Source organism: Chenopodium quinoa, unplaced genomic scaffold, assembly GCF_001683475.1.
Source record: "Chenopodium quinoa cultivar QQ74 unplaced genomic scaffold, ASM168347v1, whole genome shotgun sequence".
Taxonomy (NCBI): Eukaryota; Viridiplantae; Streptophyta; class Magnoliopsida; order Caryophyllales; family Amaranthaceae; genus Chenopodium; species Chenopodium quinoa.
Window position 1 is genome coordinate 653,268 of NW_018742556.1, and position 21,121 is coordinate 674,388.

Consider the following 21,121-nt stretch of genomic DNA (forward strand, 5'->3'; position numbering starts at 1 on the left):
GTTTCGGGTCAGGTCAAGTTTGAGTTTTAGGTCAAGTTCGGGCATCAGGTCATATTCGGATTAGCTCCAATTCAGGTCGGATTTGAATTGAGTTAGTTTAAGTTCGAGTAATTTTCGAGTCAATGATTTTGGGTCATAGGTCGAGTCAGAATTGCCAAGTTTTTCTAAGCTTAACTACGAATATTATTTTATAACACTCCGTGTAAAAAAAAATAAAAAAAATGAGACAACCGCATAGGTAAATCCGTAAAAGAGTAATACCGACAGCGTCACGTTTCATTTTTGTAACCAGATCATCAAATCCATCTGCACCAATTTGGCAATTTTATCCCAACCAAAAAAATTACAATTCTCAGATCGATTTCTATCGAATGAAGCTTCGATCGAAAGCATCAATGGCGGATTCTGATTGATAAAACAGTAGAAATCGAGGAGAGAGAAAGAAGACAATGGATGTGGAGAGATCATCGCTGTGTAATTGTGTGGTGAACTTTCTATTGGAAGAGAACTACTTACTGACTGCTTTCGAGCTACTTCATGAGCTTCTTGATGATGGTAGAGATGCTCAAGCTATTCGTCTCAAGGAGTATTTCGCTGATCCTTCTCTTTTTCCTCCTGATCAAATCTCTCGCTTCAATTCTCTTCGAGGTTTGTCTTTTTGTTTCCTTGATTCTGATTTTATTTTGATTTGTAATTGAAATTGATTGATTAGAAAGATCTGATTACGGCCTGTTTGGTAGGCGATTATAAATGGTGGTAATGTGAATGAATTCGAATGTAGTTTTGTAGGTCAATATCTGTATGTCAGGCGAATTTTGTTGGAACTTACTGGAACAAATCGAAAGGTTTATACTGTAGTTGAATTTGGCAAGGATTTTTCTTCTGACATTTCATGATTTTGTTGAAGATTTCTTTTTTTGATTGATAGAATTGAAATGTTACATTAAAGAGAAAATATTCTAGTAGTTTCACATGCAAGCTTGATTTTATGGCTATATAGTTCATACCATAAGTGAGTATTTATAATGTTTAACTTGAATTAGTTTAGGTTGGAGTGGAAAGCTCTCGACATAAAATGTAGTTCATTGATTCGATCTATTTTCAAATTATAGACTTGTGTACTATTTTGGGATGTTCGGGAAAAACATTGCATTACCTGTTAATGAAATGGTTGGTTGTTCAAACATACTCTGACTCCCTCTTGAAATGATTAGTAGGGTGAGGATGGAAGGGCATAACTATTGCGGAATATAAAGGATGTTTTGGTGAATGTATGGCGAATTCTTAATTGTTAGTGTTTAGAGAAATTTGGCATGAAATCAAATGACGGAAAATGTAGTATTTTGGAATTGGTGATATGAGGCTACTTGCAAAAAAAAAAAATGTTTCTTTGTGAATGGGAGGGGTGATATGATGAAATCTTAGATTCAAGGAAAATAGAGATAGCCTCAAAGTCAAGTTTAAGCTAGCTTAAACTTAGGGCTATATACTTCCAAAAACGAATGGCTAAACCACATGCCATGTATGAACGTTGAAAGATGGGGAGTAGGCATCTAGAAAAGTTGGCTTTGATGCTAAAGGGTCAAGTATTAAATCTATTAATACCGAACCTAAGATTCAGGGACAATGATAGAGACTTATAGCCTAGTTTGTGGGTCTTTGGTTCAGGGATGAATTGTATGATATGAAATGAGCTTCGTGGTACATGTAAATTCAGAAAAACCATTGATTTGTTAGGTGTAAAATTATTGTAGATGAAAGTAAGGAAATGAAAGGGTAAAACGAAATCTTTACCACTACGGATCTGGTCACAGTTTTAAAATGTGGTAATTATACTTTCTTACTGTTTCCTAGCCAGCTATTCTTGTCAGTCGCAACCCTGTAGCTTTAATCAAAGAGCATAAATTACTCACTCGAGTTATCTAGTGGATGATTTTGCAGTTGCTTTACAAGACTACTGTTAGACCCTATATGATCAAATGGGGAGTGCAAAAGGCTGTAAAAAAAGAGATTATCATGGCACGTACACAGAATTGTAGGCATGCAGCCCACACTCAAGTGCCCAACACTAGGAGGCCAGAGGAATTTTTTAGTTGCAACCCTATAGGTTTAACTAAAGAGTATAACATAGATACATTACATGAGTTATCCTGTGAATGATTTTGCAGTTGCTTTATGAGATTGTTAGACCCCATATGATCAAAAGGGAAGTGTAGAAAACTAAAAAACAAGAGGTTATCATGACGCGCACACACAAGTGTAGGCATGCAGCCCACACTCAACACAAGGAGGCTTTTCAACTACTAGCAATTTTTAGCGATTTTTTTGTCTACAAAGGGAAGAAGGGTGTGGGCTGTGTGGCACAGCCTGACTGAAATGCCGACGCTAAAGCAGGGAAATGAAGCAAGCCTATCTCCTGAAATTTGCATCCTGAACCTTAGATTGCCATAATTTCTTGTAATACCACAGTGGTGGAGCATTCAATGGATCAAATTTTATTCGGTTATCATTTTTTGTACAATTTGCTTCTCTTCTTCAAATATTCTTTTAAGTTGTACTTTCCATACTTCTTCAAGAGAATGGTTGAATGCCCATGATCTTTTTATTATTGTAACTCAGTGAAAAGTTTGAAAGTTGATAGGGCATTCTGGTGGTTGCTGTCTAATAGTAATAGATGTATGGCTTATAAGAGTTTATCCAACTTAAGTACATCTTTAGGTGGTGGGCGTGAATTATGATTATTATATACTATGATAATCTTTGAACTTGAAAAAGTTTCGTGTCCAACTTTAGTGCCATGTCTCATATGATGATTTCTACATATGTTGCGGACTTGCGGACATTAAAGACTGTTATATTATTGCATGATTTTATTTTGTGTATCTGGATTGCTGATTATGCGTGAAATTTGCTTCTACATGTGATTTGTCTGTTGTGGGTTTTGTGGCTTGTCTTTGAGTTTGGGGGGGGGGGGGGTGGCGGGAGGTTATTTCTCAACTTTTATTGGGACTACTATATGCCTTATCCTTAGTACTGTTCTATTTGTTTGTCTGAAAGCAGTTGCAGATCCTCAAAGTTTGTTGGAAGAGAAACAAGCACTACATGAAAAATTGGCATTATGTGAGTATGAACTTCGATTAGCTCAGGAAGACACTTCAAAACTAAAGGAAGAATTGCAGAAGAAAGCAGAACTTCCATCGCTTGAAAACAACAGTAAGTCTCACAGTAGGTTGGATTCTATATACTTTATAAGTTTGTGTGTTTCTAGTAGAGTATTGAAAAAGTTACAGGAGAACTTACAGATTTGGACTTTTGGAGTGTCAACTTATCACTTCTCGAGCCAGTGTGATTATCTATTAAAAAGTTCAATACTGTTTCAGAATTTCTCCTGCAACTCAGAGTCTTTATCTGGAGCTTTTATATGTTTCCCATTCACTCCCTTTACATTTGACTCAGCTATTAATTACTATTTGATCAAGTGCAGTTGCTCATGTAATCTGTATGGATGTATTAAATTATAGCTTGATGTTTTCCAATATGTTTTAACCCGGATACTGATAATAATTAGTAATTGATTAGTGCAATTGGTCAAATAAACCTAGCAGATATACTATGATTAGTTTGTTGTTTATTACATATATGCATGCTGACAGTGCTGTACTGCTGTGGGCAAAGGGCTAGCAATACTAGAGCTTAAATCTGCAGGATCTATAACGTTTTTGCCTTTTCTGGTCTTCTATGTTACTTTGACACCTTGCTTTACGTCAGGTGTCACGTGTTGGATCCTCTGACCCTTCGACACGACACCTAAATGCATAGTAGCCTTATATTAAACTTTATAAAATTTGGAGTGTCATGGATCCATCACCGTGTGACACACGACACCCAATCCGAGTCTGTGCAACATAGCTGGTCTTGGTCATTTGATGTTATGCTGTAATCTGTGCTTTATTTTTCAGTGTTTATTAATATTCTTCTGCTTTTGTTATGGTAAATTTTCTGATACTACAGCAGTGAAGCGATGTGATGGCCCATAACACCCCCCCTCCCCCCCCCCCCCTAAAAAAAAAGCCATAAACAAGTGTATAAATATTTTCTGAGCTTTGTACTCTTTTGTCTGCAGGTACAAATGGAAATGTTTCTTTGGACCCACCTCTTGATATAATAAGACAGAAGAAGGGCACCACAATGTCAAACTTGGGTCCTGTGAAGGATAATGAAAGACACGATCTTAATTGTGCTGTGAAGGAATACTTGCTCATGGCAGGTTATCGTCTGACTGCAATGACATTCTATGAAGAGGTAATGCAAACTTTAAGGTTCCGTGTATGTTTCTTATTGGTTTTTCAGTTCCTTGCCTTTCTTCTTGTTTGGGCTCTATGTCTATTTTTATCATTTTATTTGAATTCTTTTTGTATGGGGATATATTTTGGGTGATTCTCTGGATAAAAGAGGCTGTTCTCATATATGTCTCTCTTCTAAAGCCTTAAGAAATTCAGTTGAGAAATTATTTCCTGATTTGATTTGATATTGAGCTTTCAAGTTTTAACTAAACCAAGTTTGCAAGTGTAAGATAAAGTTTTAAAGGGCTTAACTATAGCACTCTACAGGACCAGTGTCAAAGCTGGTACCCAGTCCCTGATCTTCCTTTTGTTTATTGTTTGAGGTGTGGCATAGAGCCAGATATCCTTGTTGGTGTTGGTTACTTATGTATTGTTTCACGTATAAAATTAGGTTGTGATATGTTTGGCATAATTTAGTGATCAATTATGATTTGGTTCACTTGAGTCATGCTTAATTTGGCACTCACTGCTTAGTGGAATAACAGAAAAATGGTAAAATTGTAAGTCAATTCTCTATGTTAGATACACTCACTCGAATCACTCCAATGAAACATAAATAAGATTAAAAAATTGTTCTTGTTTCTAGCTTGACTTGATTGTAGGGTAATTGTATTAGTTGTATGAAAGTTAGTACTTGCCTATTATAATACAGATATTGACCTGTAGGTGACCGACCAAAACCTGGATGCTTGGCCTAATTCACCTGCATGTGTGCCGGATGCTTTGCGTCATTATTATTATCAGTACCTTTCATCCACTGAAGAGGCTGCAGAGGTATGTCTAAGATACTATTCGAAATTTGTTCAGATTATTTATTTATTTATTTATTTTTTGGTAGAACTAATCATCCATATTTCTTATGACTGAACTCAGTACATTTTAGTGTAAGCTGGACATAGGCAAAGGTTATTGTAGTTAATATTGGCTCTACAAGTGATAACATATGCCTGTATGAAGCTCTCTCACTGGGCTATATTAGTAAAGGTGTTAGCTGATATGAATGCCTTGCAGGAGAAAATTGCAATTCTAAGGGAAAAGGAGTCACTGTTAAAGGAGAATGAGAGACTAAGCCATGAGAAGGATTGCTTGCAGAGGAACAAAGAAGTAGCTGATGGTCAAATAACGGCTTTGACAAGATCAATAGATAGCTTGCAGAAGGAACTGAAAGAGAAGGATATTTTGGTATTGCCAATATCTTTATTATTTGTGCTTAAAATTGCTATCTTCTTCTATCCGGAAAGTTTATACCTCTTATATATTACAAATAGGTGCAAAAGATGAAGCAGTTGTCTGAGAATCAAAGAAAGGAACTTAATGACTGCAGAGTGGAAATAACTTATCTTAAAATGCAAATTGAAGGTTGGCGATCTGGTAAAACTCAGTCAACGAGTAATGCTGATCATTCTCAGCCACATTCCCTTGAAAACCCCACAGAAGAAACCAATTCCATGCTGATGGACACAGGAGAGGCAGAAACCTCTTTAGCTAGTGCCGTTTTTGATTCGACAATCCCTGAGGAGATTGTGCAGAAAGAGGTAATAGCTGTTGAAGTCCCTGAAGGTGAATCAGTTTCATCTGTTCCAGTCCATGGATCATCTGAATTTGAGGCTTTAAGAAGTAAAGATGCAGAGTCTAATACTGCCGAAATGTTAAATGGCCAAGCGAATGATGTCCAGAAAAATTCACCTGAGGCAATGAGCCCTGAAAGTGGAAGCCAAACAGATGCTGACATTTGTGGAGATAAACTTCCAGACAATACAAGTGTATCACCTGCTTTAGAAAAGATGGCAAGTTTTCTGCTCCTTTATCTATTATGCATGCAAGGCTAAAAACCTGCCATCTGTAATTCCTTAATTCCGTTAGATTTTGTATGATTTTGTGATGTAGCATATATCCTAACGATATATGCCTTTGTTTGCCTCACAGAATTTGGAGACAGTCCAGATTCTTGCTGATGCACTCCCAAAGATTGCTCCATATGTTCTTATACAACATCGAGAGGTTTGCTTCTGAATTCTTATCATACAGCTTGCATATACATTGCAAGTAGATTGCTAATCATGTAATATTATTTTACCACAGGAGCTTCTCCCCTTGATGATGTGTGCAATCGAGCGCCATCCAGAAAGCACCACACGGGACTCTTTGACACATACACTATTTAATTTAATCAAACGACCAGATGAACAACAAAGAAAAATTATAATGGATGTATGTAGCATTAAATACGAGGCAAGAAGAATTAAATATGAGGCAGTTTTTTTTCTCATTTTACTGAAATCTTCTTTCTTTTCTGCAGGCTTGTGTTAATCTTGCCAAGAATGTTGGTGAGATGAGAACAGAGACAGAATTGCTTCCTCAATGCTGGGAACAGGTAATCTACTTTATATATATGTATTTACTATTAAGTTCCCAGAAAATGCACAATGTGTTAACATTTCCAAATTAAATTTTGAAGATCAATCACAAGAATGAGGAGCGTAGGCTGCTTGTTGCTCAATCATGCGGAGAGCTTGCAGGATTTGTTCGACCTGAGATCCGTGATTCTCTGATCCTGTCTATTGTGCAACAATTGGTAGAGGATTCTGCAACAGTTGTACGCGAAGCTGCTGCACACAATCTGGCATTGCTGCTCCCACACTTTCCCAATACAGAGAAATATTTCAAGGTCAGCCTCACTACATATGTTCCGAGGCCATCATGGAGAAGAATTGTGACTTGACAGAATTGGCCACAATGTAAGATTTAGAGCCAGGTTGAGGAAACATGGTCTAGGGAGAGAGGCCTCATCCCTTAGTTGTAACATGATGAGTAAAAAAGTATATTCAAAACATGTCTCTCCAATGGTTCCTTTTGTGTTTTGATAGGTTGAGGAATTGATGTTCCAGTTAGTCTGTGATCCTGCTGGAGTTGTTGTTGATGCTACACTTAAGGAGTTAGTACCTACTTTGGTCAGATGGGGAAACAAGCTGGACCACATGCTGATTGTTTTGCTGTCACATATCTTAAACTCTGCCCAGGTGTGCTGGTCTTACAGCATGACTTTTTATGCTTCTGTTCAATGCTGATTTTCTTGCTTGGTTAATGACTTTTTATAAAAACTCAGCGTTGCCCGCCCCTTTCAGGGGTTGAAGGTTCTCTTGAGTCGCATCTACATGTCTTAGGTGAACGTGAGCGTTGGAACATAGATGTTCTATTAAGGATGTTGTCAGAATTGCTTCCATATGTGAAACAGAAAGCAATTGAGACATGCCCATTTTCTGCTGCTTCTGAATCAGCAGGGATGTTATTTTCTGAATCCTTGCTGCAACTATACGCCAGGTGATCTTCCTTTACATTATTTTCTCTTTTTTCCTTATGCATCAATTTGAACCTTATTTTTATTACATCTTTTGTGCTGAAAGAATCCTTGGCCAGGGGTCAAGTGGTATGGTCTGCATTTGAGTGGATGCACATAGAATGCTTCCCCCATTTAATTCAGCTTGTATGTTTGCTACCCCAGAAGGAAGATAATTTAAGAGCCCGGATTGCAAAGGTTTGTCTCTAGCACATACGTTTGATGCTTCTAGGTTCAAGAAAGCTTCTCTTGCATTGTTCATGACGTAATACTTGATTTTGCAGTTTTTGTTGGCTGTATCTGAACAATACGGAGATTGTTATCTGACACACATAATGCTGCCTGTTTTCTTGATATCAATTGGTGACAATGCTGACTTGACATTTTTCCCGTCTTCCATTCTACCAAAGATTGAAGGTCTTTTTGCTAGCTTGGTCTACTTTCTACTGTCAATGTGCAGCTGCATTGCCATCACATCATAATAGGAGCTTATATTGTCATTTTATTGCAGGTTTGAAACCAAACAGCTCGGTGATGGAGAGACTTGCCACCATGTGTGTGATGCCACTGCTATTGGCAGGCGTTTTAGGTGCTCCTAGCAAGCGTGAACAGTTGGAAAGTTATCTGAGAAAGCTTTTAGTTCAAGATACTTCAGAAGAGCCACACAGACTCCATGCTGAAATAGTTGATGCTGTCCGCTTTCTCTGGTTTGTAGTTAGCATTGAAGTTGGTTAAGAGTTGGCTTTTGTAATGCTTGTATTTTTCTGACCTGTATTTTTCATCTGGCACAGCACATTTGTAGAGCACCATAGCATGATATTTAATATCTTATGGGAGATGGTTGTTAGCTCCAACATTGATATGAAAATAAGTGCTGCGAACCTACTGAGAGTCTTGGTAGGCCACACTCTTCTTGGCTTGTCTGATAATGACATGTTCTGAAACTGTTACTGACTCTTGTTTGCTATAGGTTCCGTATATTGATTCAAAATTAGTCTCAACTCATCTTCTTCCAGCCCTTGTCACACTTGGTTCTGATCAAAACCTGAGTGTAAAGTATTCCAGCATAGATGCATTTGGGTCTGTAGCTCAGCATTTTAAGAGTGATATGGTATATCTGATTTTTGTTATTTCTGCTTTCCTTCTGTAATCAAATTGCCTTTTGTAAATCCAGCTAATTGCAAATTGAACTGTTCAGATTGTTGAGAAAATATGCATTCAAATGGATGCTTTCTTGGAGGATGGATCTCAAGAAGCACTGATTGCTGTGGTCCGTGCATTAGTGGTTGCTGTACCACATACCACAGATAAACTTAGAGATTATATCCTTCAATACCATTTTACAACTTGCATGTCCTTTTATTAGAGCTGAATTTGACTTCATGCCTTTAGTGTTTGGGTACTTGTTTCTATAATTTGTGTCCTTGACATGATATACATCTTCTGTCTAAGATTTTCCAGTTTACAGCATCTCCTGTTCCTATAAGTGATGTCATGCGTCGCCGTGAAAGAGCAAATGCATTTTGTGAGGCAATTCGTGCTCTGGATGCTACAGGTTTGTTTTATTTTTGAGTTTTATTGTGCTTTCTTTCCATTGAATACTGACATTGTGTCATCTTTACCAATGTTTATTTCGTAAACACTTGAGATTTCTAAGCATTAACTCTGAGGAGAGTGAGAACCTTCTAATGATCATACTTGCTAGAGGCCTATGATAGAGTTCATTGACCATAAGTTAGGTTGGCTTTGGAAACAGATGTCTGATCTTCCTAAAATTGTTCCTTGTATTGTACGAAGTATTTAAGAAGTCCATGCTACTAATAGTCGATTCCATCTATTTTTACTTTTAATTAGATATAGTTTAAACAATCATCAAAGGATGATAAAACTCCTTTTCTTTTATTCAGATCTTTCTGCTGCTAGTGTCCGAGACTTCCTTTTACCTGCCATTCAAAACATGCTCAAGGATCATGATTCACTTGATCCAGCACACAAGGAGGCATTAGAGATCATAATGAAAGAAAGATCTGGTGGGACCTTTGATGCTATCAGTAAGGCAATGGGTGCTCATCTTGGAATTGCGTCATCAGTTACCAACCTATTTGGTGAAGGTGGGTTGCTAGGCAAGAAAGAAGCTCTGGATTCTGTGGTGGAACCAAGTGAACCCCCTCAGCCATCCCCACCCTCAGCAGCGGCAGAAGACACGAGATTTAAGCGGATCATGAGGGGCAATTTTGCTGACATGCTTCGAGGTAAAGCAAAAAATCAGGACGACAATGTACCTCACCAATAAAATTTTGTATAAATTGTGCAGCATCTCCCTTTTTCGTGTTCAAGTGATGAGCAATTCGACACAACGTCAAGTTTTTCTTGCCTCATTTAATTTGTAATGTTCCTTCTACCAATTTATATGTACAAAACACTTGTGATTTTATTTGTACTTTCAATTGAGCAGATAATTAATTCTTAATACACACATGCAATGATGCAATTGATTAAATAGGAGTATACAAAATGTCCAAAGTTGCTTGTTAGGCCAAAAGAAGTAACTTTGCAGAAATCTGAATTATCAGTTTTGCAGTATTTATTTGGCTTCTCAGTTTGCTTACTCCTAATCTCTGAAGCTTTACCTATACTGGCTATGAAGATTTCGATTTGATAGGTTGATTACTTGATCCCCTATTATATTGATCATACATCTTACATTCCAGGGACATGAAGTTGGAATTTTTTAGAAAAAGTGGGAAACAATACTTCCTTTGTTCAATCAAACGAGTAAACGACAACTATATTTTTGACATCCTATAACTACACTGTAGAGAAATTTATTAGGTCAGCCAGGAAACTCTTGTCCTTTCAATGAACCCGAGAGCCAGTTATGTTGTTTTGACACCATAGAAGCCATAATTAAGTCCTGGCTAATCACGGTTAACTTAAAACATTTGGATGCAAGTTATGAATCGCAAGTCCAGAGTAATAATGAAATAAATAAAAGAAAAATAATGTAAAGGTAAATACTGATTGACATTATATAATCGATAACGGCATAATTACGCGTGTTTGTGGTGACAACTGAAACGGAAAGAGAGAGACTTAATTTAGTGTTAATTCATCTGTCGGTCCATCTATTATTATCTTAGGTAATTGACATCGGCCTCTACTCAAATGTCCTATCAGTACTAAAGGTCGTGTGTAATAATCCCCTATTAGTTGTTACACTTGATTTTTTTACTGTTTTCAATAACCGTGTTATGCACAATTGCATAGTGTACGTATCCAAAATTAATATCAAGTTTTGTGTGACTATACCCAAGTACCCAACCCATATTGATGAAATCGGACAAAATAAAAAACCGTGAAAGTTGAGGTTTGATCTGGATCCTTCTCCTTACCGTTAAAAATAAATAAATTAATAAATGATAAAACTATCTTATGCGCTTAGCCTCTCATCTATGTAGTACATAAATGGGAGGTGCACTTAGAATCCCTTCTTTAAGGGCATATAGCAAGAAACAAGAAAAATACCTTCTGATCTTGTGTTGTTGGTAACTTTCATTATTGAGGCCTGTGTTATTCCTCCATAAATGATAAATGTTATTGAATTTTCAATTAACTGTCCCATCAATTTGAAGAGGAGGATGTACGTACATATTTGTCTCGTCTATACTAGCAACTTATCTTGTCAAATGGTAACTATTAACTAATGCGGACTATAAAACAAGAACAAGCAATTGCAACAATTTCGATGAAACGAGTATTGATACTTCATGATTTGAGAAGGAATATCTTGTAGAAATTGACTTGTTTGTGTCTTGGAGCAGGTACACATGTACGTATTTTGTCTACAACATCTTAGCTTGTCGATTTACAAATTGATTCTCATTTTCTATGGACAAGTAATGTAAATGAGATTTGATTCTAAGTAATGGGTGGATACAAATTTCTAAGACTTTAACTACGTTAGCTATCATCCATTACTTTACTTGAGATTTTAAACATAGGTTTGAGGACTTTGGAAATTTCTTACATGATTGTCAAGTACAAAACTAGCCACCTACTACATAAATTGTTGTCTTATTTAAGTTGACAATTCTTACGAAAGACTAGTACTAGTCTCGTTTGCCATGAGAAAATATGTAGATGTTGACTTGACAAATCTACTATAATTTCTCGTAATAAAGATTTTGCTTGTACTTTGTACATGCTCTATGGCCTAACTTAATGGAGTTCAAGTCATGGGGGATTTTAGTCTAGTAAAACCCATCTTATCTTAGAAAAAGTTCTAAAATGCGCACAAATCAACTCTTTAAAAGACCCGACAACCATATAGAGATGGATAGATTGGACTGGATTCGAATTTGTGACTTCAAAACTCAAAAACATTATAAATTACAGAGTATCATTACCCCGTAGTAGGAAGTATTGTGTACCCTTGACTAAAATTAAAAATGATTGGTACGTTTAATTTGTTGAACACTATCAGTTAGAAACATATAACATATGTACTAGTGTAAATATAATATACTTCCTCCTTTTCTTTATAATCGCAACATTTTCCTAAAATCAAAATTTCAAAATAAATGCAACAATTATATAAGGATGGTTTAATTTTATGATAAAAATTGTACTATTCTTTAGTTAAAGCTCATGATACACTTAATTATACTCATAATAGCCTTTTAACCTTATTTTAAATGTATTATATCATGTAAGGTACACTTTTCTTAAATACTGTGATTTTGTGTGTGTTACAACAATAAAGAAATGGAGAAAGTATGCTATTATAAAATCCATTAAAACGGTTAAATCAGTCCATTTATAGTACTTGCATATGAGTATGATTATTGTTATTGTAACAAATATGGCCATCAATATCTGATAGTGATACCATATTTTTAGTTAAAAGTTCTTGTCAACATGACCTACGGGTAAGGTTAATAGATGGTGAGAAGAAACGCAAATTAAGCCCAAATTTTCGCTAATACGTACGGTACATATATACTCCGTATAATCTTTAATCTCTTAATTAGCTTATTGTCGTTAATAATTAACTTAAAATGGCATCGAAGTTTCTCTAACATGACTATATTTGTATTTAACAATTAATCACCAAGTTTTCGATGGATTAGTGTAGATCATGTACGCGTAGGACACGAACATATCGAATTATAATGCACGAGCAAAAGGTAAATGATATATGTATGTTAAAGAAGAGACCGGGAGAACGAATTCGGCCATTCGAGATTATGAAGTATCACTTGAGATCCGGTGAATATAATGAATATGATTATGTACATTATGAATTATGATCCCCATTATTGTTCAAGCATGGACTAAGTAATGATAATTGGCATGATGAGATCTTAAGCACAAGTGCTCAATTAGGAATGATTACAAGCACTAATTCAAGGCCTTAATCTAAGGCTTTTGTGTTTTTCCACTTGAGTTATTATTTTCTCCTTATAAAATGCATTATTCGCTTAATTTGGAGGACTTTATTGCCCTCTTAGAAACTTTATCTTTTTTTAAAGGCTAAGAAATATGTCTCAATAAACTGAAATCTCGTTTGGATTAAACCAGTTTGAATTATATTAGCAAGTTAAACGATTTAAGAATGAGCGCGGAGAATTCTATTAATACCCCTTAGATGATGTGAAAGCGTTGATAAAAAAAAGTAGCCGAAAAACAGATATCATGTTTTTAATGGTTAATACTTTATAAGATTTGCTATTATAATAGATCGAGTAGATGATGATATGATGCTTCTTTTGGCAGCCTTTGGCTATTCATGCATGTATTCTTTAACCATCTAATAGTAGAATGAAAAGACCTCAACTTTTTTTTTGTTAAAAGCTAGCCCATACATGCATGCTTATATAATTAGAAGATGGATTGCTTAAAATTATATGAATATAACTTTTGACATGTAACAATGTGATCACATGGTACCTATTGTTCCCGCTGAATTCTGCTTTCGTTAATGTCTGAGGGCTGGTAATGGTTTACGTCCAATTGCTCACCTACACAGCCAATAAAGATTAGCTAGCCCGGGGTTTTCCGGGAATAACCACTCCGATGCTAAAGTCAGTACCTTTGTGAGAATAAAGTGAAAGAAGAGAGAGAAAGTATTTTAGAGAGAGAGAGAGATTCTACCTTTGATATGGGGATTTGCTTGGGTATTTATAGAAACACAACAAGCAGGTGCCACCTATACAGATAGGTGGCACACCGACCTTGTAAATAGCAGGTGCCTACGCGGCACCAAGCAACTCTCCACGTGCCAGAGGGACATGCCTCGTTCCGAGAAGCAGCTCTCCACGTGGCAGAGACTGATGCCGGTAAGGACATGGTTTATTCAATGATTAACGAGGGCTTAAACTGCATAGCACTCTTTTACCGGCTTATGATTGATGCTACCGGTATATCCCGTATACCTATTAATGTATGTAGGATAATTTAAGTGACAATTTAAAAGAAATACTGTTAACTTTCTTTTCTTACAGTTGGAGTTGCGTTTGGAAGTAAACGAGAGGAATTGAATCTGTTTAGAAACGAACCAGAACTAGTTTTTTCCTAATTTTGTTACTACTTTGTTTGCAATTTTTATCCTATAGGCCGTACATGGCATGTATGGTGTAATTTTACACTTTTTCATTGCTCGTTCTACAATGTGTAATTTTACACCCAAGCGTTCAATAGAGACCTAATATGCCTTAACTAGTATTATATTACATTATAGACTCTTTGTTCTAGCTATAAACCTCTTTCTAGCTTACTTTAATTTCCTTATTCACTTGCTCCTTCATTGATTTTTTTTTTTTTTTGAAAGAAGCTCCTTCATTGAATTGGTAATTAGTTTAATTGAACCTTCCTTTAAAACATTTTCGCTACTTCTAATTGGTTTTATTGGTACAATAATTATGAACAATTTTGTAAAACAGATGAATTTTAAGTAGTGTTACTTTCAATTCATCAGGTAATATTTTAACATATACTTCCTCGGTTCTTTTTTACTTGATCCGCTTTGACTTTTACACTATTCACCATCCCTCTTTTGACCGTGTTTTGTGAAAATATGTAACGAAAAACATATTCATGTTGGATCATTTTGAATTCGTCTCAATAAGTACTATCATAATATATAACTTTTATATTTTTTAATTATGTAGAATTAAAGTTATTGACCGTTAAAGTTTTGCATTGGCAAGCGTGATAAAAGAAATGGGTCAAGTAAAAAAAACAGAGGAAGTAATTACAACAAAAACAACAATTAAATTTCAAGATAACATGAGTATCCAAGATCTAGAATTATTATATTATAATTTTTCCACTAATTTATACATCCAATAATTCAAGACTTCAATTCCCCAAATGTTCAACAAAATAGACCACTTGGATCAAAATGGTCCCTATGTCAAATGTCATTATTTGCGCACATTTCAAAACACTACTACTTACGTTCACATACTACTCAAACTAACTATAACATTATTACCACCAAAATTGCCCAACCTTAGTCATAATATTATTATGTTGGTCCATAAATTTTCATTATTTGGTACCCCACGCTTTTCCCTCTTAAATTCCTTCTATAAATTCACACTTTTTCTTACCCAAATTCTCACCAATCTAGCTCATTCTTACTCTCTCCTACACACTAAAATCACACAAATATCCCCTCTTCATTTTAAGCAACATGGCCAAGTGCATGGCTACCCTAACCCTACTCGCGGTAGTTGTCGTGGCAATACTACTAGCCGTGACACCATCGACTGAGGCGGTGACCTGCAGTCCAGTGCAGCTAAGCCCTTGCGCGCCAGCAATCATGTCCAACCAAACACCATCAAAGGCGTGTTGTGATAAACTAAAGGAGCAAAAGCCTTGCCTTTGTGGATACAAAAAGAACCCAACTCTTAAGCCTTACGTTGACTCTCCTGGTGCTAAGCGCGTGGCTTCCACTTGCAAAGTCAGTGTTAGTTGCTAAGCTAAACATTTCGTTTACAAAAACAATATTATTACATTGATCTAATACGAAGTAATATATTTAAACCTAAGAAGTATGCACTTTATTAGCTTGATCACTGTATTAGTGTGATAAAAAAAAATGGGTGTGAGGGTGTTTCTAAGGTAATTATAAATTAAGTAATTATGTGATCGATCTTGTGGTATCAAAGTGTTACATTTAAAAGGTTACATGTTACACACTTTGTGTGTGCGATTGCAATTGTATGTGTTCCGGGGTTTATAAATGCTCCTTTCAATAAAATGTTATTTTATAAAATAAGGAGCGATTTAGTATGTTGTAATGATCTTGTTGGATTGTTGACTCATCTAATTGAATAGCATTTTATCCCCAATATTTGCAACATACCGTATTTGTAAATTTTGTATACTGGATTGAATGACGTAGTGTTAACAAACGTACACGTAACAATTATTTTGTTTATTACAAATTTGCAATGGTCTTTTTCCTTAAATCAGGAGTGGAATAATATTCAACTAATTCAAGTTAAATCTGGACCACAAATATAACTTGACTTGTTGACTATCAGTATTCAGTAGTATCGATGGAGACTAACACCGACATTGGGCTTAAATATTGGACCCCCCACTATGATAATGATTAATAAAAGGCCCGATCTGTAATGGACCCAATCCCATCCTGTCAGGTCCAATCTATGATAAATTGATCCGCTAAAATATGGTATCATCAGCTATGAGATCCAAAATTGTCTCCCTTTTCAAAAAAAAATTAAAAAAAAAAAAAAAACTTTCAAAATGCATGTAATAATACGTTATATGTGTAATATATGAATTTTATTCTCTAGATACTTTTTGTGAATACTCCATTCTTCTCGACTTATTCAAATTCTCTATAATTTTAACAAAAAATAAATTAAATTAAGTTTAGTTCACTTAAAAATTAAATGAATAAAAATGATTTAGGATCTGTTTTGTTCAACTTATTTTCATTTCATTTCAGCTCTAAAAATTCAGTTCAGCTCTAATAAATTCAATTTAGTTCAGTTCTTAATTTCCTTCTCTCATAAAATATTCAGTTCAGTTCTATCAATCAGAACAGACTCTTAGTTTCATAAAAATGAGTTAAACATATACTTTTTAAGAAATTATTTTCAAATAAGAAAAACCAAATTCTTTTCAATAACAATAAGTTAAATTGTGCATCTATATATTTAGTAAAATAGGTAAATAACATACAAAACATACCAAATTTAATTAGCTAACGAAAACACAATTTAATGTACCTTTTTAAAAATTTAGCTTTTTCAACAATGGAGAGAGACTGAGTGCAATTTGAGAAAGTGGCTGAATCACCCTCTTAAAACACAAATTATTTTTACTTCCAAGTGTCTCGCCTTCCTACTTCCTCACCAAACTCAAGCCACAAACCTAATTTTAAGGGTTTTTGTTTTGTTTCGTTTTGTTTTTTTTTTTTGTTTTTTTTTTAAACGCTCAAGACTTCAAGTATATGGATCTTCTATTTCAGAGATTTCCTCCATCACAATAGTCTTTGACATTCTTAACCAACTTCAATTTAAAAACTATTAAAAAAAAAAAAAAAAAAAAAAAAAAAAAACCAACTATATATACTAGATACTATACAATATTGTAAATTAGAAGTAGCAGTGTAGCACTAATGTTGTTAGCAAATAGTATAACAAAGCCAATAATCCAACCACCCCACTAGAACCAAATTGGTATACATTAATTTAATGAACAACAACATATATTCTATATATATGTCAAATACTAATTTATGCGCACTTCTTGACACTCAAACTACCACTCACAAATGTCCACCTCTGAAATCCCACATCCAAAAGCTTACCCAATTTTATAATTTTGTTTCCTCTTTCTCTTTTTGGACCCTTACTCTTACATCCCCCTATAAATTCACACTTTGCATAAACTAATCCCTCACCAATTACATTACACTACACTACACTCTCTCATACACGTACTAACAAACCTTTTATTAGAGCAATTAAATTCTCTCTTTTAAGCATCATGGCCAACAACGTTGCCCTACTCGTGGTGGTTGCCGTGGCAGTGTTGCTAGCTGTAACACCAGCAACCGAGGCAGTCACTTGTAGTCCCGTAGAGCTTACCCCTTGTGCACCGGTTATTATGTACAACCAAGCACCCTCAAGCGCGTGTTGTGCTAAATTGCAAGAGCAAAAACCTTGCCTTTGTGGATACGCTAAGAACCCTAGCCTTAAGTCCTACATTGACTCCCCTGGAGCCAAGCGTATGGCTTCTACTTGCAAAGTCAATGTTAGTTGCTAAACTAACACATCATTCCTAAAAAAAGTACCTCTATTCATTTGGAATTGATTATCACATTGCTCATTAAAATTAAACAATATTTATAAACATGATAATTAATTCTGAAAATAGAGTAGTACAAATTACACTACCCTTGATCACGTACTACATATTATGAATCAGATTGCTATGTTTATGTTTTTCTCGTGCACTTGTATTATATTTAGTAGATATATGTATAAGTGCATGTTATTGTATGTACACTCTGTCGTGGTGCTTTGGACAACTATTTTAGCCTGGATTATATATCCCGCTATTTAATAAAATGGTTATTTGCGAAGATAAATATGGATTAGTATACATGCATGCTATTATAATGAAGCTATTTGCTTGATTTATTGCTTGATTTTTTTAGCACAATTGTGATCTTAATCACATTTTTTCTTGGGTAGTAAAATTATATATGATGTTAATCCGTATTGTTTTTAACTTAATTTCTCATTCAAATTGTTAATTAGGTCCTCCAACTATTGTAAATCTATCTATCTATCTATATATATATATATATATATATATATATATATATATATATATATATATATATATATATATATATATATATATATATATATATATATATATATATTGAACTACAACGGTTTGGTCTTTGGATTCCTCAAGTCTTATAACCCGGCCTCCATTTAATTAAGAGGATGTTTAAGTTGATTAATCACCACCATTATTCTCTTGAAAAGTAACTCTCATAATCCTCCATTTAAGAGGATGTTTAAGGTGATTATTCACCTCCCCTTTGTTCTTTCATATTTCTCTATAAATAGAAGAAACCTTTATTCGGATTTTTATATTTGAAAAATACATCAAGCATAATAGTCTAAACACATTCTCTATTGGGCATAAGTTACTTGACTCAAATCATCCATGCACCCAAAAGTGTCTTTGTGGAAAAGTGATGTGTTAACCTTAAGGAATGTACCGTTGAATACAATTAAGCACATTGGTTGCGCCGAAAATTTATTTTCAAGTTAGTGATTTTAATCACGTCACACCAATATTATTCCATTGTTTGTGAGATTATTATCTATTTGATATTACTAAAATATTTCTATATTATTTGTACTAGACTACTCCTTTATTTACAACAAATGTAACTATTTTTTTTTTTTTTTTTTTGTATTTTATCATATAATTTTAATTATAAAACCTCATTTATAATATACATATAATGACCCGGGGCATAGCCCGGACCAAAAACTAGTTCGTAATTAATTACTAAATTAGCTACTTGATTCAACAACTTATCTAAATGCTTCCATTAACTACAATGGATTAAAAAGTATGATAGATGAATTATATAGAGCTGTCAATTCGAGTAAACGGGTCAGGTTTGGGTTGGGTCAACTCGATTCGGGTCAATTCAAATTAATTCCATAACCTATGTCGGTCGGGTTTATGGTGGGTCATGCTTGAGTCGGGTCACGTCAGGTCATACTTCTTAACGGGTTTGGGTCGGGTTAATAACAAGTCTAATTACATTCGGGTCGGGTGAACAATAGGTCGGGTATAATTCGAGCTTTCAGGGGTTAAAACGGGTTAGGGTAATTCTCGGGTTCGATTCAAGTCAATAATTTGCTGGTTAAAATTAGGTCGGGTCATTTTCGGGTTCGAGTCGGGTTTGATTCAAGTCAATAATTTGCGGGTTAAAATTAGGTCGGGTCATTCTCGGGTTTGAGTCAGGTTCGATTCAAGTCAATAATTTGCGGATTATAATCAGGTTGGATCATTTTCAAGTCGGGTCATTCTCGGGTTCAAATCGGGTTCGGTACAAGCCAATAATTTGCGGGTTATAATCAGGATGGGTCATTTCCAAGTCGGGTCATTTTTGGTTTCAAGTCGGATTACGTTCAAGTCAATAATTTGCAGGTTACAATCAGGTCGGGTCATTTCCAAGTCAAGTCATATTCGGGTTCAACTAATTGTAAATAGATTATTATCATTTTTATCAAGCTAATTATTTCCTTTGACTATAATATATATGGAAATATACTAGGGAACTATAGTCTATAATTTAGGAAGATAATTATCTCCTTTGACCATACAACAAATATATACTACATTTAACTCTTAAATTTGAGGATGATGCTCCTTTCTTTTGTTGGCCTGGACCGACTTGGTCTCCCAAGACAAAATGTTTTGATCAACAATAATAAAGTGGTCTAAATTGCATTTAAGCTGATTGAAATCGATCGGGTCAAGAACAATTTGGGTTGAATTTAGGTCGGGTCAATAACAAGTTGTGTTAATTTCGAGTCGGATTAGTAACATATCGGGTTGAATTTATTGGTTGAGTAAGTAATAGGTATGGTAAAATTCGGGTCGGGTCAATAACAGGTCAGGTTAAATTTAGGTCAGGTCAATAACAAGTCGGGTTAATTTCGGATCGGTTTTGTAACAGGTTGGGTTAAATTCAGGTCGGGTTAGGAACGAGTAGGGTTGAATTCAGGTAGGTTCATAACAAGTCGGGTTAAATTTGGGTTTTCACGGGTTGAAATAGGTTTGGGTCAATTATGGTTCAAGTCGGGTTCGGTGCAAGTTAATTAATTAAATTGGCCGTTGTAAACCGTTAAATAGGTGCAAGTTGTAAACCAATAAATTGCCTGTTTAAAAGCAAATTGAATGGTTCCACACACCCAATTAGACTCCCATAGGGTATTAGGGACCATGGTAAACATTTCGGCAATTTTTATTTTCGGGTGAAAAAAAGTCAAAAAATTCCAAAATTGAAGGCTAATATCAACACTTTATGAGAAATTTTGGAGGTTTCAAGGCCTGGTGTCGAAAAGTCTTGAAATTCTATGGGATACATATCGGGGTCATATAATACCGTTTGGAACCATATATGATCATTATTTGTTGTCATAATGTTCGTGGTAGGCTTGAATTAATGAAATTGGTGCAAGTTGTAAATCGTTAATTTGGTCGTTTAAAGGCAAATTGGATGGTTCCACCCACCCAATTGGAATCCTGGAGGATATTAGGGACCATGGTGAACATTTCGGCAATTTTTATTTCGGGCGAAATAAAAGTCAAAAAAATCCAAAATTGAAGACTAATTATCCACGCTTTTTGAGAAATT

The 21,121-nt window shown here is 35.1% G+C and overlaps 1 protein-coding gene across 1 annotated transcript; it reads left to right on the forward strand.

The window, feature by feature from the left end:
• Positions 1 to 64: 64 nt before the first annotated feature.
• LOC110720360 (lisH domain and HEAT repeat-containing protein KIAA1468 homolog) lies at positions 65 to 10,263 on the forward strand. Its single transcript, XM_021899379.1, has 20 exons — positions 65 to 648; positions 3,061 to 3,213; positions 4,124 to 4,302; positions 5,010 to 5,117; positions 5,355 to 5,525; positions 5,612 to 6,130; positions 6,270 to 6,344; positions 6,426 to 6,554; positions 6,643 to 6,717; positions 6,802 to 7,011; positions 7,211 to 7,363; positions 7,450 to 7,664; positions 7,761 to 7,878; positions 7,965 to 8,097; positions 8,192 to 8,387; positions 8,472 to 8,577; positions 8,651 to 8,791; positions 8,879 to 9,002; positions 9,119 to 9,235; positions 9,588 to 10,263. The coding sequence occupies exons 1-20, from the start codon at positions 450 to 452 to the stop codon at positions 9,971 to 9,973; spliced, it is 3,507 nt and encodes a 1,168-aa protein (XP_021755071.1). The 5' UTR covers positions 65 to 449; the 3' UTR covers positions 9,974 to 10,263.
• Positions 10,264 to 21,121: the final 10,858 nt, after the last annotated feature.

Coding starts and splice junctions, on each gene's coding strand:
- LOC110720360 (XM_021899379.1), top strand. CDS start 450: ATGGATGTGGAGAGATCATCGCTGTGTAATTGTGTGGTGAACTTTCTA. Junction 8,578..8,650: donor CGAACCTACTGAGAGTCTTG/GTAGGCCACACT, acceptor TGTTTGCTATAG/GTTCCGTATATTGATTCAAA. Junction 9,236..9,587: donor TCGTGCTCTGGATGCTACAG/GTTTGTTTTATT, acceptor TCTTTTATTCAG/ATCTTTCTGCTGCTAGTGTC.